The sequence below is a fragment of the Patagioenas fasciata genome, chromosome Z (assembly GCF_037038585.1).
Source record: "Patagioenas fasciata isolate bPatFas1 chromosome Z, bPatFas1.hap1, whole genome shotgun sequence".
Taxonomy (NCBI): domain Eukaryota; kingdom Metazoa; phylum Chordata; class Aves; order Columbiformes; family Columbidae; genus Patagioenas; species Patagioenas fasciata.
The window spans coordinates 16,344,410-16,362,514 of NC_092560.1; the positions used below are offsets into that span (position 1 = coordinate 16,344,410).

The 18,105-nt window shown below is 41.4% G+C and overlaps 2 protein-coding genes across 13 annotated transcripts in view; both read right to left on the reverse strand.

The window, feature by feature from the left end:
• The window catches only part of TMOD1 (tropomodulin 1), a 29,342-nt gene extending 28,272 nt beyond the window's left edge, over positions 1–1,070 (reverse strand). The window contains exon 1 of one of the 3 annotated variants that reach the window (XM_065860257.2): positions 945–1,070. The gene's annotated coding sequence lies outside the window, so the exon portion shown is untranslated. Of the gene's footprint in view, positions 1–746; positions 893–944 lie in introns of those variants that run through there. The other 2 variants (XM_065860259.2, XM_065860256.2) reach the window with 2 other exon arrangements.
• Positions 1,071–2,463: 1,393 nt separating this feature from the next.
• Positions 2,464–18,105, reverse strand: part of TDRD7 (tudor domain containing 7) — a 48,676-nt gene continuing 33,034 nt past the window's right edge. For 6 of the 10 annotated variants that reach the window (XM_065861054.2, XM_065861055.2, XM_071801860.1 and 3 more), the window contains 10 exons: positions 16,861–17,047; positions 15,180–15,291; positions 14,176–14,378; positions 13,894–14,028; positions 12,127–12,210; positions 11,830–11,964; positions 11,391–11,501; positions 9,438–9,928; positions 8,949–9,109; positions 6,263–6,746 (listed from right to left, as the gene is read on the reverse strand). In XM_065861054.2, the coding sequence (XP_065717126.1) occupies positions 6,526–6,746; positions 8,949–9,109; positions 9,438–9,928; positions 11,391–11,501; positions 11,830–11,964; positions 12,127–12,210; positions 13,894–14,028; positions 14,176–14,378; positions 15,180–15,291; positions 16,861–17,047 (1,840 nt within the window). In that variant the 3' untranslated portion in view covers positions 6,263–6,525. Of the gene's footprint in view, positions 5,076–6,262; positions 6,747–8,948; positions 9,110–9,437; positions 9,929–11,390; positions 11,502–11,829; positions 11,965–12,126; positions 12,211–13,893; positions 14,029–14,175; positions 14,379–15,179; positions 15,292–16,860; positions 17,048–18,105 lie in introns of those variants that run through there. The other 4 variants (XR_011736374.1, XR_011736373.1, XM_071801858.1 and 1 more) reach the window with 4 other exon arrangements.

Here is an 18,105-nt window from a genome sequence, read left to right on the forward strand (position 1 = left end):
AAAGATGTAAAGCAACTAGAGAGGATCTTTGCCTGGAGCAGCTGATCCAGATGGGGGGCAGTGGGCAATGGGTTCTGCTCAGCAAACCATCCAGCACCATTTCAAAAGCAGAAGCAGACAGATAAGCACATCAAGAAGGTGCAGGAGTCGGGGCAGATGCTGTGTCCAGCCAAGTGAAGGAAAGTTATCTTTTGAGATAGGCAGCGCCTTTCAAGCAAGGCAGTGAGTAATTCAAGCGGGACAAAGAATGGCCATGGAAAACACACTCAAGGAATCTTTCCCCCCACCAATTTCTACTCTTCCCGTACAAAACCAGCGCAGCTTTCTATTCATCTGTTCCCTGGAGAACCATCTCCTAGCAGACCTCCCAGGGCTACAAACGCAGCAGCGGTACAAAAAACCCACCGGCGCCTTTCGCAACCCGCTCCAGCGCGGCGCACGGGCCTCCGCCCCCGCCAGCAGCTCCCGGGGGGCGCACCCGGGAGCCCCGCAGCCCGGGAGCCCCGCAGCGGCGCAGCGCCCCGACCAACGGGCACAGCCTCCCAGCAGGCAGACAAGTACGTACGCAGGCAGGCAAGCAAGTATGCGGCAGGTAAGCAGGCAGGGCGCCCCAGCACCCAGCCAGTCACCCCTGCGCGCAGCCGGGCGCACGCAGCGCGGAGGCGGCCGCTATTTATGTCGAGCCGGTGCCGGTCAAATATTCTGCCCGGATACGGGCCGGACCCGCCACCCCGCCGCCCGCTTACCGTTCCCGTGAGCCGAGCCCGGGCGGCGCGTCCTGCCCGCGCCGGCTCCGCCGCTGGGGGGGGCGGGGGTCCGGCCCCGGCCTCGGCCCGGCCGTCACTCAGCGGGGGGCGGCCCTGTCGCCCCTCCCGGCCGCGAACAGCTGTCCCCGGCTTGGCCCCCGCCCCGGGTCGCGGGTCCTGGCTGTGGTTTGTCCTTACCCGCCGCCCGCAGCCGGGAGGACGAAGCTGCACCGTCCACCCCGGGGCACGGCGGCCGCCGCCACGGAAAGCAGCCCCGGAGCGGCAACGGCGGCGTTTGCCTCCAAAGGGTCTGTGCAGCTTCTAGCGGTGTAGGCACGCTGGAGCCTGCCTTCGCACCCGTGGCAACTGACTGCACAGTGCCGGGCCAGCCGCCTTCTGGAAAGCCCCTTAAGATGTGCCCACCTCAGTTCATGGGGAGCCAGTGTGCGCACCTTGGCTCATGGGGAGCCACTGTGCCCACCTCAGCTCATGGGGAGCCAGGTCACAGCGAAGCACCCTGGGGCTGCAACCAGAAAAACTCCTTCCCCAGAGGAGCAGTGCAGCCCTGGGACAGGGGGGGGAAGCAGGTGGGTTTCCAGGCCTTGCCAGACCAAGTCATGGCCACACTGGCCTCTGGCTGGGAATGGCCCTGCTACCAGCACGGCTGTAAGTGTGGGCATTTTATAAAAGCTGCTTCCCCACAATGTCATCTGCATCAATACACCTATTGATTCAATTTCTTATTTTACTCCCTGGCACTTTGCCCTGTACACCAGTGACAGCACCTCCTAGAGCAACTCCAAGTTTGCCATCAGCCCAGAGAACTGCCTTCCAACTTTGTGGTGTCAACAGTTTTGATAATATGGCTGGCAAATCTCCCTTCCCCTATCACACCTTTGAGTAAAACCCCATGGATTTGTTCAAGAATCTTTTTTAACAAGTCTCCCACAAAGTATCAGCCTCAAACTCCTCTCATCTCTGTAGTCCCGTCTCCAGCAGCAGCCACAAGCCAAGAGCAGAGAGAGCCACAGATGTATCACAGGAGGGCAGTCCCTCCACACTTTTCCAGCCCACACTTCACAGGCTTAGCAATACCCTTCATCTGAAAATGTTTTCATTCTCCATGAGATGGTACCTGGCTTTTTTTCCACAGCTTGTCATACAGCTGCTCTGGCTTGTGCTGAGCTTCGTGTCCCATGGCATTCAGAGAAAAATCTGGAGTTAGCCCTGGAAATGCTGCTCGTGGCCAGGACAGGCGAACGATACAAATGGGACCCTGCCAAGCACTAGGTTCAGTGCATGCCTCATAGAGGTGAGCAGGATTATGGCCCAAATCACCAGCATTAATGCAGTGAAAAGGGCACTTAGAACCACACAGTTCACCCAGTGACCGGCCCAAATGGCTGAATTCCTTCAGGCTGAAGAAACCTGATAAGATACCAGATCAGACAAACCTAGACACCAGTTATCTGTGCTACCTGCTTACCAACTGTCTTTCTCAAGGGTGTGCAGTCTGCGAGTGGCTCAGGAGGGGATTCACCGGCAGAACCAAGCCTCCCTACAAGCCCACGTTGGCTTTGCACTCCGAGATATGCACAAGCCATTTCATTTTTACCCCATCTGTCTCCTGTCAGATTGAGCTTTGTGGCCCCCAGCTCATCCAAGCTGAGTGCTGCAGTCCCCTTAGAATCCCATCTCCACCACAGAAGACATTGCCCAGCTTCTCAGCACATTTATTTTCAGTGTAAGTATCAGTGATGCTTCTTTAGCTGTCAGCCATGACACACTGCAGTAACAAATGCTGCAAGTAACGCACCTTCCAGCACTGTTCACAAGACACAAAGTATTGCTGCCTCCAGAGCAGCTCTCGAGGTGGTGGATCAGCGTGCACGAAGCCTGTCTGCTCCGGTCACAGGCTTCTCTTGCCCAAGCCAAGTTCTGACCTTGCAGAGCCATTCTCCTGTTCCAGACTTCCAGTCTGAAAATACCAGCAATGAACAAAAGAACACAAAAGGAAGCTTTCAGGCATTATGAAGGTTTAAAGTGAGGTTTTTCTTCATTGCATGGTGGTTCTTCACTTTTCTTGTCTGACACAATCAGCACACAAGAAGGCTCTCAAAGGTTTGCCCGATATGCAGCAACTGTGAGAACAAATGATGGTATGAAAACAGGGAGACTAAAGACCTTTGCAACAGACGTCTCCCTGAATGAGGAAAGAGTAGTCCGGGAGTGGAAACTTTGGAGACAGGAACTAATTTGGGGATGGCAAAGAGGGTTCCATGTTTCACTGATGAAACAGAGTTCCTCAAAACTACCTGGGCTGAACACCCTGGGAGATGAAAACAGGTAAAATTAAACTTTGTAAACTTAAATTGAGAAGGAATAAACAGAAAACAGGTGATTTGAAAGTGATTATTGTTCACAGCCTTGGGACAGGGAAAGATCTGCCTTTTGTTTTCCCTAGGTAGTGAATACTCATCTTTCAGTTTGTAAAATTCACAGTGTTGCACAAAACATGTCTCACAATGCTGCATTCCCTTTTTCTGTCTGGAAAGTTATCTTGGGTGGATTCCCAAGAATTGTACTCTCCATCTCCATATCCCAAGGGAGGGTCAGCTGGGCTTTTGCAGATACATCTTTACCTGTTGTTTGCACTTAAAATGCAATGTGAGTTCCAGTGAATTTCCAGGCTTTCCCTCTCTCTTTAGAAAGATTGCCTAGCACCTAACCTAAACTTACCTTTCTGCAATTCAGGCCTTCACACATCCTATTTTTCCTATGTATAAACCCAGATGCTTTACCAGTGAAAATATTTGAAAACATTCCCTTCCTTCGCCTTCTCCTATCCAGATTAGCTACAATCCTTCTACTGAATCCAGGTTTTCTAGACTTTCATTGTTCTTGCTTTCGTCTGGATTCTCTATAATTAATCCACATCTCTCTTGTATGACAGTGCCTAGCCCTGCATGCAGGATTCCCGCAGAGGCCTTTCTTATAGCTGTCGGAATGGAAAGATCTCCTGAAACAGGAACTCCAACACCTGCTCCATTCAGACACAGGCGGTAGAGGCGCCCCTGGTGAGCTGTCACACGTTCATGAAAGCAGAGAAGCTGCTCACAGCAAACCACAACCACACACTGCGGAAAACTGAAGTTAAAAACCATGGAGCATTCTGTGTGAATTAACAGCTTAGGCACAGCAGGCAGGTCTAACGCCTCCTAGGAGCAGCAGACTAACTACTGATTACGCTTCATGGATCAGCAAATTTTACAAATTCGGTGTTCAGTGTTGCGTACAGCCAACAGCTTCTGCGTTTTTCAAAGCCAGAGCACGCAATGTACCCAAATAGCACTAGCAGGTCAGTTAGCAAATGTATCAGAGACTACGGGCTGGCCAGTGGGGTAAAAAAACCTAACATTAAAAGCAGGTATGAGATCATAGCTCTGTAGCTGACTTCACAGACATGGTAAGAAGACAGTAAGTAATAGCAGAGTACTTGTGGTGTAATGGACTGGCAATGCTACTTCAGACAGGGGTGGTGTCATATAGTGGGTATGAAGACTGGGATGCAGTGTATGAACTGAACAGAGCATTGCGTTAGTAACTTTGGGTTGGGCGTATGATCCATGCACACCTAAAAGGATTCACCACATGTGAGTGGTGCTCCTGGGTTTGCTGATGATTTATTTAGACCACACTCTGTGCTATGAAGATAACATCTGCATGAACTCCATTGAGCCATACCAGTGCATGAGACTGTATGAATATTGTCTTTGCTACCAATTTGGGCTTTTTAGACTCTGGGGCAGCCACCGACAACCAAGGAGGGGGTGAGGCATACTCCAGAAGGAGCAGATAACAAGCTCAAAAAGCATTCTGAGCCTCTCAAACATCTGCAAGGCCCTTTCCCATAATAACTGAGTGCAGAGTCCCAAAGCCTGCCCGATTAGTTCACAGGTACAAATCAACTAATGGCCAGCAGCAGATCCCCAAGCCTCAAAGGATGCAAACATAGCACCGGCATTTCTTACACAACCAGCCAAACTTCAGAACAGCTCTAGCTAAACACCCTATGCCATTACAATTATTAATTAGTAAGCCACCAAACTTTGCAAGGTTGCGGTTGAAGGTGGCATATGGTCTTACATAGGAAAACTCTCTTCAGGAGCTCAGAAAGTGCTTGTCTCATGGTAACAACCTGCACCATTCAGATTTTCAGGCTCAGAAGCAGTGCTACACAGAAGGAAACTTCACAGAAGTTTATCCTACAGCAGTTCATCATCACATTGATTCCTTTGCCCACACTCTTCACCTTTTCTGCAGTGGCAGCTGAGGAAGAAGAAATTGATTAACATGGAAAAATATTAATATATTGGGCATTAACATAACTTCAAGTACACTTGAGTGTTTCACCTCCACATACTTAAATATGGACGGGACCATGTTAACTAGCAATTTGCATCAGATTAGCAGTTTGTTAGTTTATTACCGCTCTGTTTCACTACACCCTGTGTACAGTCCAGGCAGAGACACTCACCAGATTTCCAAGAGGACTCCTTGCTGCTTAGCTTCAGCCTTCTCAGAGCTACACCAGAATTAGACTAAGACGGTGTAAATGTTAAGTCTTACATGCTTAAACAGCTTGTTTACTCAGAATATTTGCATGCATTTTCTTTCTCCCATTCCAATGTTACATATGCACTGCATCCTTCAGGTCATGGTTTCCTTTCTGTCCAGTCTCTTTTATCCATGCAGAGAGCATGCTAGCAGAATTTATTAGCTCAGATTGTGTGTTACTAGAAAGATTATATAGCTATGCACAGCAGAAAAAAATCCTTCTGTGGAAAGCTTTAATACTGTTTAACAATGCTATGCAAGCAAACTCAAATCTAGGCAGCAGACTATGAAATATCATCATGTCTACACCTCTTCTAAATATTCTTACTGCCAAAAATAAAATAGATTGTAAAGTAGGCCAAAAATACAGTGTTCATAGGACTTCAAGCCCTGATCCATATGCCTATAGACAGGGCTTGCTCCTGTCTCCAGGGAGCAGCAGTCCTTGAAAGTTTCACAGAAGCACACATGAAAAGGAGTTATCAGAAAAGAGGGAAAGGAATGCCTTGAATTTAGCAGCTGGTCAGGGGGGCTGGGGTGAGGAGGGGAGCAGAGAATGCAGAAAAGTGGTATCATTGCTAAAGAACAGCAAGCAGACTAGTACGCGCACAAAGTGCACACCCTTCTGTGAAAGCTAAGACCCACAATGCAGTGTCCCAAACAAGGCACTTTCAACTATTCAGCTCTTTAGAATTTAAGGAAGGGGGGAAAACCCACCAATAATGCATGTCAATGACACTAAATTTAGAAATATTGAGGACTGCTTCCATATTTCCCAAGTAATTAAAGTGCTAGTTGAAGAAAAAGGGAGGAGTATCCAGTAATGGCTCTGAGTAACAGCTATGCAATAAAGCCACCCCCCCAAAACTAGAGAAAGATCACAAGAACAAAAGTCAAAATTGTTTTATCGATAAATAACTTTTTTTAATACTTTCACCCAAACATTCTAGCATTACAAGGGTAAACAAAGTGCAAATTTTCAGAAAGTCAACTGAAATCAACAGAACCAAACTTGTTAAACAAAACCTTTTCACAGAATACAGATTTTAAAATTTTATCCCCTTTATGTCTCCAAGGCCATGTAGTAAATAAATTGCTCTTCAAAGCCTGTTACTTATATTATTGCTAAATAATCTGAGCTGCTACATTTCAGAAGTGGCAATTAATCATCCTTTGAAAATTCCACAAGACTTTGAGACACAAAATCATGAATCCAAATATCAGTATCTGGAAGAGATGTATCCACGAGGAAGGTCACTATTTTTCGATCCCAAGAGTTAGTGCTTTCATTGACTGCCTGTATCTGTGCCACCAAGGGTTTCTTCTCTACAAGATTCCGAAACACTATTGATGCCTCTTCTGACCACTGCTGGCTTTTCACTCCTGGGACAAATGTAAAGCAAAATAGAAGGTCATTTACAGACTAGACCAATCTGAATGACTGAGTTTATAAAGAAGTGGTGGGAGTTTAAATACTTGACAAAAGAGAAGTTCAGGTGCTCCTGAACGCAGCTTGACTCTAGAAGGGAAACACAAGCTCACTCATCTCCCACACAAACAAGCTTACTTGTTACAGAGGCTATGACATTTTTTCTTGAAGTCTGAAAATATGGACAAGTTTTGCAGAAGTGAAAGGCAAATGCACTGACTCCTTGTATACTGGCTGCCATGCATGATCAAGACTTATTAAGAAACACCACAAAAAGGAAACTAAAGATCCTTTCAAAACAATTTCCCTGTTTTCTGCCTGAGATTGCCAAAATTGTATGTCCTGTTTGCCTTACTTTAGATTTAAGTTTTCCTCATCTCAAAGCAGCATCAGCGACTAAAACATCTGCCAAACCTTCAAGTTCCAAACGAGATATGCAGAGAGCAGAAACAAAGAGAAACACAGCCTAAATGCGTCAGTACTGCTGCTAATTCTTTGAGTGCTGTGTCCCACAAAGTCAAATCTGCTCAGGGATGTGATGCTGCAAACCAAACAACTTTTTGAATATGGCTGTAATCCACCAAGAAAGAAGTGGCTCCTGCAGAATCAGAATTCAGTCTCCCCAGACCACTGCTGGTGTTCAGCATCTAGACACGAGGGGCTCAGATACTGTGCATGAATACCCAAAAAACAACTTAAGATAAAAGAAGGAAAACAACAAAGTGACAACACCGTGCTTTCACTATTAGCAGCAGGTTGCTAATAGTGGAACACAGATCCTTGCAGGTTATGGAAGGGATGAGAATTCAACAGTTCATCAACAGTTAAGAAAGGGTAATTGCTGCTAGGAAAGGCAGGTGGGAAAGCAAACAGGATTTTACCAGGAACTGGACCAGAGACTGAGAGGTAGCAGATATGAAAAAAAGAGAGAAAAAAGTAGAAGAATAGCAAGACAATAGTTACCAGTGTTCTGGGCCCAGCTGGCCTGCTTTGGCAGTATGAAGCAGCTCAGAGGCCAGCTTAACTAGCTACCTGGGATTCTGTGAAGCAGGAAAATGAGATGACTTGCAGGCTTGCTCAGCTGGATCTGGTGCTACCCCAATAGACGCAGCTAGAAATCAGCTTCATGGCAGCACTGCGCTCCTAAGACGCCAGCCTGGGGGTAACATATCCATCATCACTAGCTTAAAGCAACCCCCAAGGTCACACTGAGGCTGTGCAGGAAAGCAGATGCACAGAAGGCAACTGAGGATCAGAGCACCAACTCTGTGGCCTGTGACTGCAGGCAACACTGTTCTGTAACTGGAGCCTAGACTAGGGCTGACCAAACCAGCAGCAGAAAAGCAGCAACTGAATAAGAAGAGACACATATATCTGAAGGCAATGCAGAAATGAAAGAGAAAATTGGAAAAGGAAAGACAGTAAGGAGAGATCAAGTTTTATTGTTTTAATTCTATCAGATGTATGCACACTCTCTATGCCCCATGTTCTCAAGGAAATTAATCTTACTTATGTCTGTTGAAAGCCCCTACCCTCCTTGTGGAGTTAGTTTGTTTGATAACATCAATATGTTCAGGCAACTTTGGATTCCAAATATGCACTGGAAAACAGTAAACTGCAGGAGGGGCAAGATATGTGAAAAGTACTTCTCCAGAAACTCAGGATCTAGTTCCTAACTTAATGCAGATTAGGATAAACAGAACATAAATTCTTATCAACTGACATAACTTTGACACTTTGTAATGCGTTTATTTTTAAGGATTCAAAACCCAGTTAGTTTTGATTTCCTGGTGTCCTTTGCATATTAAGACATCCCACATATTAAATGATAAATATTTATGACAATGAAAAACAGCTGCTGGCAAAGTTGAAGCTATCTTCAGATTTATACATGATAACTATAAGTGCTGCCTTAAACAGACAAATAGTAAAACAGAACCATCACCACCTATGTCAAGAATAAAAGCAGAGCTATGTTGATGACAAACATGCATGCACGCGTTAAGCATGCTTATGCAAGCAGGTACATGCTTACTTTAGCAAAAAACATTTACATCACTAACCTGTGGTTTTGTCCACTTTACATTTCTGTTAATTTGGTATGCCCACTGATGTAAAACTTTAACACAAAAAAATAGTAAATTCTTACTACCTACCTGCAAGCTGGGCTGTTACGGCTTGGAAAGGTAGTTTTCTAAACGTATCCATGAGTGGCTGTACATTCTCTATGCTGACAAACTCATGTTTACCATAGTCCAGCTCATATACTGACAAAAACCCATTTCTAAGAATTCCTTTTATTATGACCCTGTACCACCTAAAAATGGGGAAAACAGGAATAGATAAGTTGAATTCATATCCACACACTGTCAAGGCACCAGAAAAACAATACACAACCAAAAGATCTTAACCAATATATCTCAAGCTTCCCAGATCTGGTATTATCTGAAGAGAAGTCAACTCTTCCAACTACAATCTGCAAGCATGAAGAGACTGCAACCTTGTTTACTCCATTAATCTGTCAGTGATCACTGGACATCTGCCACCCTGTTAACAATGCAGACAAAGCAGAGCTAGGCTTGCCTAGCTTAGCAGAGTTAAGCTTAACTTCAAAGATTTTGTTTTTAATTTAAGAATATACTTACTGATTTTCAATTTTAGCTGCATACAGCTTGTTTTTTTCTATGTTCACAGGTTTCTCTTCTGCCCTGCTGTAGTACAAGATCATTTCTTCCATTAGGGCCTCCAGATTATGTAGCTCTTTCCAAGGCTGGACAATAAAGTGACCTGGATGGCAGGCCACCGGGACATAGACATCCATGAGCTCACCAGTCTTTAACAAAGGCAGAGGCGGAGGCATAGCAGTGGTAGACACCACACTGCTGGGTTCTCTGGCTGGATCAGAGAAACTCTTCTCTAGCCTTCCGCTAGTTAACCGTAGAGCTGAAAGAGCATCGCTTGTCACTTTTGTGGAGCCAGTCCCACTGGGTGTAACACTCAAGAAAACATCTTTCTGGTGCTTCCACAAGTCTGCATTTTTGATCTGTCGATTGATGCTATGATCCATGTCTGGGAAGTTCTTTGGAGCAAACAAGTAAATGTGTACAATTCCCTTTGAACTGTCCTGCTTTGCCACCTTGGAAAACAAAACATAGTTTAACTTCCAGTTTAGAACTATTAAATGAACATCTGATTTTGTACAGAAGACTAAAACCTTTAACAGAAAAGTGGCGACAGTTCATTGCATTCTGTATGCACAGAAGTATTTTCAAGGGTCTCTCAAATACGTTAGTGAAGTTGTCAGATAGTAAGCAACTTACACAGCAGCTAAAGAGTCCATTTGCAGGTATTGCACTAAGGTACAGCAAATACAAAGCTTGAACTGAGTTTTGCTCTGTCCAATATGTTCAATCCCAGTACTGTGTGTACAATTCTATTTTTCAGAAGAACAGCAGCCAGTGTCCATACAGATCTAAACAACTAAGTATTGCTATTAAATATTAACACATAATCCTTCAAAATTATCTGTCACTATGGGAGATGAAGGATGGAAAAAATTAAGGATGGGGGAAAAAAAAAAAAAAAGATGAAAAAAGCTTCCAGCTTTGCATCACAACTTTCAAGCACCAACATAAAAATATTTTCTATTTAATATCAGATAAGAGCATTATTTATAGTAAAGCACTGAAATCTTAATTTGACAAAGTATAACATTTCATTACAGATTCTTCTGTTGGTTTTCCCAGCCAGGAATAACAACTTTCCATAGTTAAAGCATACATCTGTCATCTGTTATTTAGTCAAGCAAAAATTAGTAACAAGCTCAAAGCATCTAGGAAGAGGATGTTTAGAAAAGCCAGATGCAACAGTCAAGTCGCAGACTACAGGAACTATGTTTTAACTATGTGGTCTCCAATGTAAAACCAAGCAACAAGGTAAACAAAAGCTACAAAACACTTTTAAAAAGTGCTGTGACAGTATCTGGAATCAGATTTTTAAGAGGAAATTACCTTTGTTTAGTCTGTATCTAATAATAGATTTCCTTTAGAAGAGTGTTTTCAGTTAATTAAACTGGATAGGATACATTGCAAGCGGAAATAATTTTATCTCAAAGATAACATAAATTCTAAGTATATAACAGCATGTACTAAGTCACACTGGATTAGCAAAAGCAATCATAAATAAAGCTGCATTTGAAGACAAGAAAGAGAAAAAACAATGCTTATAAGAGACATAAAAATAATTTAACTCAACAGTTTTATCTTTTTATGTAGTGAAACATTAACAACTGTGTTTCTTATCAGCTAGTCAAATAACTATCTGCATATCTGAACTGGGACAGCAAAATCTTGAAGACTAATGAGGAGCTGCTAAATTCTTGAGGGGAAACAAGAAACTTCTAACAGGCTTAAGCAAGTATTATGCCAAATGTCCTAGGAAAAGGACTTTGTATAGAATTTATGTCCAAGGGCTGGCTACAAATTTCTGAACTTCTATAACAAAAATAAATGTTATGAGTAAGCTTCTAGAGGTGTTCTTTCAATGGTCTTTCCACATGCTTATGGATTTCAAGTCACATAGGCATTTTGACTACTTACCTTCATGCTAAATTCAGGACAATTCATTACAGTGTCTCTCAGCCACAGTACAGCATCTGGAGTCCACATGCCAGTGTTAGGAGGCAGATCTGCTAGGCAGCATTTTATAGCCTAAGAACAGAATCAAATATTATTGAATAATATGGAAACTATTCCAAAAGTTCCTATTCACAGGAACTTCATTAATACTGAGAGATTAAATAATGTATGACAAACAGAAAGAGGGGAACACGCAAAACCTGTACCTTGACACACACACATTTTGTCAATACACAGGACTACATTATGACCTACTTCAGGTAAAAATGCACAATGGAATATGCTCCAGTGTTGAATGTTATTAAACAAAACAAGATTTCATTACAGAAACCTTGAAGCAGCAGCACTACAAAAACTGCCCAGAGATCAAGCACAGGTTAGCTTTAACATGTCTTTATACCTGAGGAGGTATTGCAATTACTTCTCTCAGGAATTGTGGTGGGATTTCTCTAAGCTCTGATACTTTTACAGTTGCAACTGTTCCAGTATCCAAGAACTGCACATCAAGTGCCCGTCTAGTGTGAATAATTTTTATCTGAAAGAAGAAAGCAAGCATATCATTTTGAGGTTAAAAATACAACAGTGACACATACACTATAAAAAGTTTCATGGCAACTAAGGATTCCAATTCAGCTAAAGAAAAAGAAGAGCCATTTCTACTTAAGAAAACTGTAGCTGTTCTTTGAATACTTCTTACCTCTACACGTGTCCATTTTCCTTTGGAAAGAAACAAGCAGATTTTGCCACAGAAAGGTAATGATACATTAAACTCAGATGTCTGCTGCAAATATAAAACCAGAAGTTAAAATGCATGGAGTTATTACTATCTGGCATTCAACTAACCATTTCAAAATCTGTACATGGAATAAACAGTTCTAAGAAGCAAAAACTCTGTTTCAAATGTAAAATATTTTTCCAGCCTCAGAAGTATTTCTTATCTTGTTTTTTTAAGCTTCTCCAATTGATGAAGCTTTAATTCCAAGCTGTTAATCTTACAGGGCAACTGAAAGAACATAAAGTGCCAGGGGAAAAAAAGTCACACCTAGAAACACAGAATATGAAATCACCAACCATTACTTTAATGTTGTGAAAAGCAAGAGCAGTTTAGAGCTGTGACAGATAACTGAAGAATCTCCTACCTTCTATTCTAGAATACATCATTTGCTGAGATACTTATCAAACCAAATTTACTACTGACTCAAAGTCTCATGGGGGTGACATTTACCATGATAATCCTAAATAGCATACCAAGACAACAGCTACACTATAAAAAGCATGAAGAAACTCCATTTGAAGACATATCAACACCCTCCTTTGTTTAAATTCTCAGGCAAAATTAAAATGCTCAAGATAAGCTGCAAAGTCAAAACTGCTTCTTTTACCCCTATATACAGATTGATATTAAAAGATTCTGAATGTCAGAGTCTCTCTTCAATAGCAACAAGAACCTAACATACATTCTGTCCAGAAAATCTGAACCTTCAAAATAACCTGTCTGCCTGCCTTTGTGCTGGTAAGCCTTTCAGGGTCATAGATGCATTCATTCCTTCAGTGTTTAGCTTGCTTGAAACCAATCTTGATAACTGAGACATGTTCAGTACAAAGTATTTTCAGATGATGTGTGTTCCACAACAGGTCTAAAGCTCAACTTCTACACCTAAACCCACTTTGACAGAGTAGTTGCTTAAGCAGCAGTTCTACCACAACCTTCAAGGTTTTGCATTTCATGGTTTGATTCTCCGTGGTTCCGCTGAATGTTGAACCAATCAGATTATCTTAAGATTTCTTCTCTTTTGTATAAATTCTCTTAAGTCTAAGTAATGGCTGTTGCATGTGCCTGCAAATGACTGGTGGAATGTCAGACTTCTTTGCCGCATACCAATTTTAAAGCAACTTAAGACTTTTGAAAGACTTTTTTGACCTCCTATACATCAGTTCTAGGTGAAATTGGCCACAACATTCAAAAACCAAGGGTACAAGGACAAGATATGCAGCAGATCAGATCAAAGCCATTAAATCTCCAAGGAAGCTAGGCTAAAAAGAACAGACCTTACACTGCTTTTATTGTCACTGTGCACAGTGTGCTGTGGGCCAGGCTGTTTACACACCTCGACGCCATCATGTAGGTAAAACTTCCAGAAAAAAAATACGGCAGTAACTCCACAGACTTTATACACATCTGATGCAGCTTCCCATTATGAGCCATATTGTTGCTGTTCTAACTATTCAAGGAAAGTTTTGAGTAGTTACTGAAGCTTTAGAGACACCTTGTGAACAAGAAAGCCTCAAAAGACACTTTGCATCCTGACAGATGCATCCCCAAAAAACTAGAATGATAATTTATACCCTTTTTGAATACTCTACAGCTACCTCAGAAACTTGGAACTTCGGTGCAAGGAAAATGATATGTACGCTCTGAAGAAAGACTACATGACTTCACCACTTCTCTCATCACAGAACCTACCTTGTAATGGAAGTAGTCTTCTAGTTTTTGCAAGATTTCAGAAAGTCTGGACAAGCCTTTGGATGGCACCTGGCAACACAGACTTCCATCAGAGAAAACAGTGGTTACTCTGACATTTGTATATAGTGCATCTACCTGCAACAGTGAGATTTGGACAAGAAATGGAGAAAAAAAACACACAAAAAAACTTAGCAAATTTTCTGAGTACTGTTTTTTGTCCATCCAAGACCTTAGCAGTCAATGATTTTTTAATGAATTAAGAAGGAAGCAGGAAGATGGTACCTTTAGGTGCAGTTCAAGGGACTTGTCATACAATGCCTTCAGACAAGTAGCATTGATGTTGATATCGTCTTCGCCAGAAGTATCATAGAGAACAAGAAGAGGAATATCACTCTTTTCCAGTATTTCCACAGCAAATATCTTGGAGCATGTCTGTGATTCCACAGTCTTTACCAGGACAGGATCATCACAGAAGAACTCCAGTCCTGTAAAACACACCGTACTTTTATGTATCACTGTATTTGAAGGGAAAAAATAAACAATAGGGCTGTGTTTGCAACAGGAATCCTTCAAGAATCAGGATGTAGCAAGAAAACTGTACTGCACCCTTACTTGCATTCTGCTTAATTTCCACATTTTTAACAGGGAAAGGGGGAAAAAGGGGAAAAGAAGATCCTCTTCTGAAAGAGTCAAAGCAAAAAAAAAAGATGCATCCAAGAATTAAATACAATTTTTAAATACAATATTTTTTAAAGTTTGAAATGTCTACCAGTTTTAGGAAGGTAAATAATTTCCAGCAGAGTCTAGGAAGTATGCAACTATTCAAATACTGAAAGGGCAAGTTCTTTAAAAGAACTAAATAGAATCATATTTAGGAATATTGTCCAAGCTAGCCACAACAGATATGTCTTATGTATGGAAAAAGGAGTTGTGATAGTACATTGCTTTACACAACAGCAACTGTTTCCTTATGTTTCTTTAGGCTCGCATACATTTAAGGGACAAAGACATCCAAGCTAAGTACAGAAAACAACTACGTTCCATTACAGAGATGCTGGATATCAATGTCTTCTAATATCAAGGGTTTTTAAATAAAACTCTCCTTCACATCCTTCTTCCTTTTCCTTGTTTCCATGCCTACCTGTGTCTGTTTAGACTAGCCGTCTTAGACAAAATCTAACACATACAGAGTTATTACAAACAGGATCAAAACTCCCAGACTGAGATGCTTCAATCCATAAATCATGCAACAGCAACCTGTATAGTCAACACTGGCTTTCTCTTACCTGCCAGTTTACATTTTGCTGCTTGAAATGGAAGCAAAGTGAACCGTTTCTGTAGTTTGTACACACTGTTGCTTTCAACAAACTCACTGAAGCCATGATCAACATAGCATACCTGATCATGGAAAAAGGAAAAAAAGTGTAAGATCATGAATACAATTGTAAATACATTTTCTTGAGTCTAGGGAAAATTGCATCCACTTATCGCATTCTCTATGCAGCCACACACAAGTCACGTTTCACTACATTAGCACTACATAATGCCATTAATCTCTTATTTATTTCACTGCTTCAATGTTCAGAGTTTTCAGGGAAAGCTTTCTTCTCAAGATCTCTGCAAAACCATCCTCTCCAACCATTCCACAGAATCTCAACTCTTAATAGGAACAGTGCTGGAAGGACTGAGCATGTATTATCTCAAACCACATGAAGAAAGGTAATAAACTGGCAATTTTTATTTGTAAAGTTTTGAAAGTGTTGAAAAGTCAAATACCACTTAAGTGGCCTTCTATGTTTTGCTTTTTGTTTTTACAATATTAAGAGAATAATTTTGATTTATGCTTATGGTAACTTTGACACGAAGACCTCAGTCAGTGCAGGAAACCAGTAGGGAAACTGCTGATTGGCAGCAAATAACTAATAGCTGAAATGAGAGAAAGGCGTTTTTGACAGGGCTTTTTACAACTTTTTTCTAAACCCTATCATGCAAAATGTCTGCATACCAAACAATGTAAAGGGAGTCTGAGGATAATCAGCAAATGCTGCAACAAAGCAGTAGCCTTCTTTTGGCTGATAGCTCTAGCTAGAGAGAAATTAGAAGCAAGCTTGCTACCAACATCCTTGTCACTTCTCTACACCCAACAATCTTTCACAAAACTGAGTTCTGACATCCCTCTCCAAGTTCCAACTGAAGGTTATCACACTAATTTTCAGAAAAACCTCAAATCTAACATTTGTGCTATTTAAATATTTATGAAATGGATCAACTTTAGAAGTATATTAAGCAGATCTGTGTAAAATGTCATCTAACTGGGCCAAGAAAAAAAAAAAGGTATCATTTATGTTTGACTAGGCAAGAAATAATTGAGAAGTTTCAAACTTTTTTTACAGTTCTATCATATGTTCTAGTTTCATTGCAGATGGCCAGAACAGTCTCCTTGGCCCAGGAAAACTTTAACAGAGTAGTTAAATGATCTCAAAGGGGTTTATCTAAAATGTAGACTACATATAACTCCCAGAATACCAGATCTGCCTGAAAGGGAACACAAATATATCCTTCTCATTGTCTTGCTATTCAGTGCATGTAATAGATATTTCAGTAGACTTAAAGTCTGTCAGCAAGTGAATTTTGTTATTCCCCACTCCAAATAGTGCTACTCATTCCTCCTATCAAAGGTAAGTCTTCAGTACAAAAATGCCATGGGGCTCAGCACCACATAAAACCGCAAACACTCCTGCAAAACTCAAACAACTTCCGAAAAAAAATAAATCTGAAAGACCATTTAATTTTGGCAATTGCATGACTTCAGGAAAGTCTTCATTTCTCATATAACTGAAAATATAACTACTTCAAGGCAAGAAAAGAGAGAATGCTAGTGCAGCAAATTTAGGAATTGATCATGAATCTAAAACCCAAGATTGTTTCAAAGTCTTTCTCCAAGTGCTAAGAAAGGTAATTACTTGCCTTTATCCTGTTGTCTTCTAGAGAAATTATCCGAGCACGCAACCAGGCATCTTCTTCAGCATGTACCGCAACAAGTTGCCCAACACTTGGAGACTGAGCTAGTGATACTGTGCTATTCTGACTATAATACGCTTTCATGTCATCTTCCATTTGTTCCTGGGCAGAAGAATAATCTTTGCCGACATACCTACAGTGTTTTACAAAAACAAAAAAACAAACCACACCACAATGGTTACAATGCAGCTTCAAAAAGCTGAATAAAAACCTAAGAACATCTATACTCATATATGAATATAAGTAACTTAGGGATGTATACCTTTTCTAAGCACATCAGTATCCAAACTCTTTCCTGTTGACAGGGCTACAGAAAAGTAACTGACATAAAATTCAGCACGTTTCTTGACAGCTAAATGTATTCCAGCAGTGTATATTCTAACACGCTGAACTAGATTTTTAAGTAAGAGCTCTTACTTGATTGTTACAATCATGTAGAACAACTTGACCACAAGAGCAGAAAAGTATCTGGGACCAAGTATAAAAGAGGAACAAATAATCACCTCTGAAGTTAGTTTGCCATTAACAGACACCAGCTTAAACACATTTTCACTAAGGTGGATCAAAAACGAGGTATCTAAAATAACTTTACAAACAAGCTATTAAGCTGTCAGCCTTCAGAACAATCCTGTATTAGGCTGCTGACCTAATGGTTCATACTGAAGCAGTCTGTGTTGCATAGACAGATCATCTTTAATAAGGTACATAAACTTACTGAGAAGTCCAAATGGGAAGTTCTGAATGCTTCAGAAACAAGTCAGATCAGAGCAGACAAAAGGAAAATTTATTCCCAAATTTGTATTAGTAGCTACTGCTTTAACTTCTTCATAGCGTGATTAATACTGCTCATTTCTACCATACAGCTTAGATTATCATCCTATAAAAATCTGGGGTTATTCTGAAGGTCTGCTATATGCCTGGGATTAGTGCAGACACTGTACAATGACATACTATGCTAACTTTGTTATAAAGATTAAGTTAAATCTGATCACATTCCAGGGAACCCTTATTTTTCTAAAGAGAGCCTGCTACCTCACTATCCAATTACAATATTGTTTTTCAGAATGAGAGCCCTTTTGTTCCTATGTAGGCACTCATCTATTAATACTTCATAATGGACACTGAGTGGGGTGACAGTAAGTATGCACTACTTCCAGTTTCTTTCTTAACATTTGTGTCATAAAGATACTT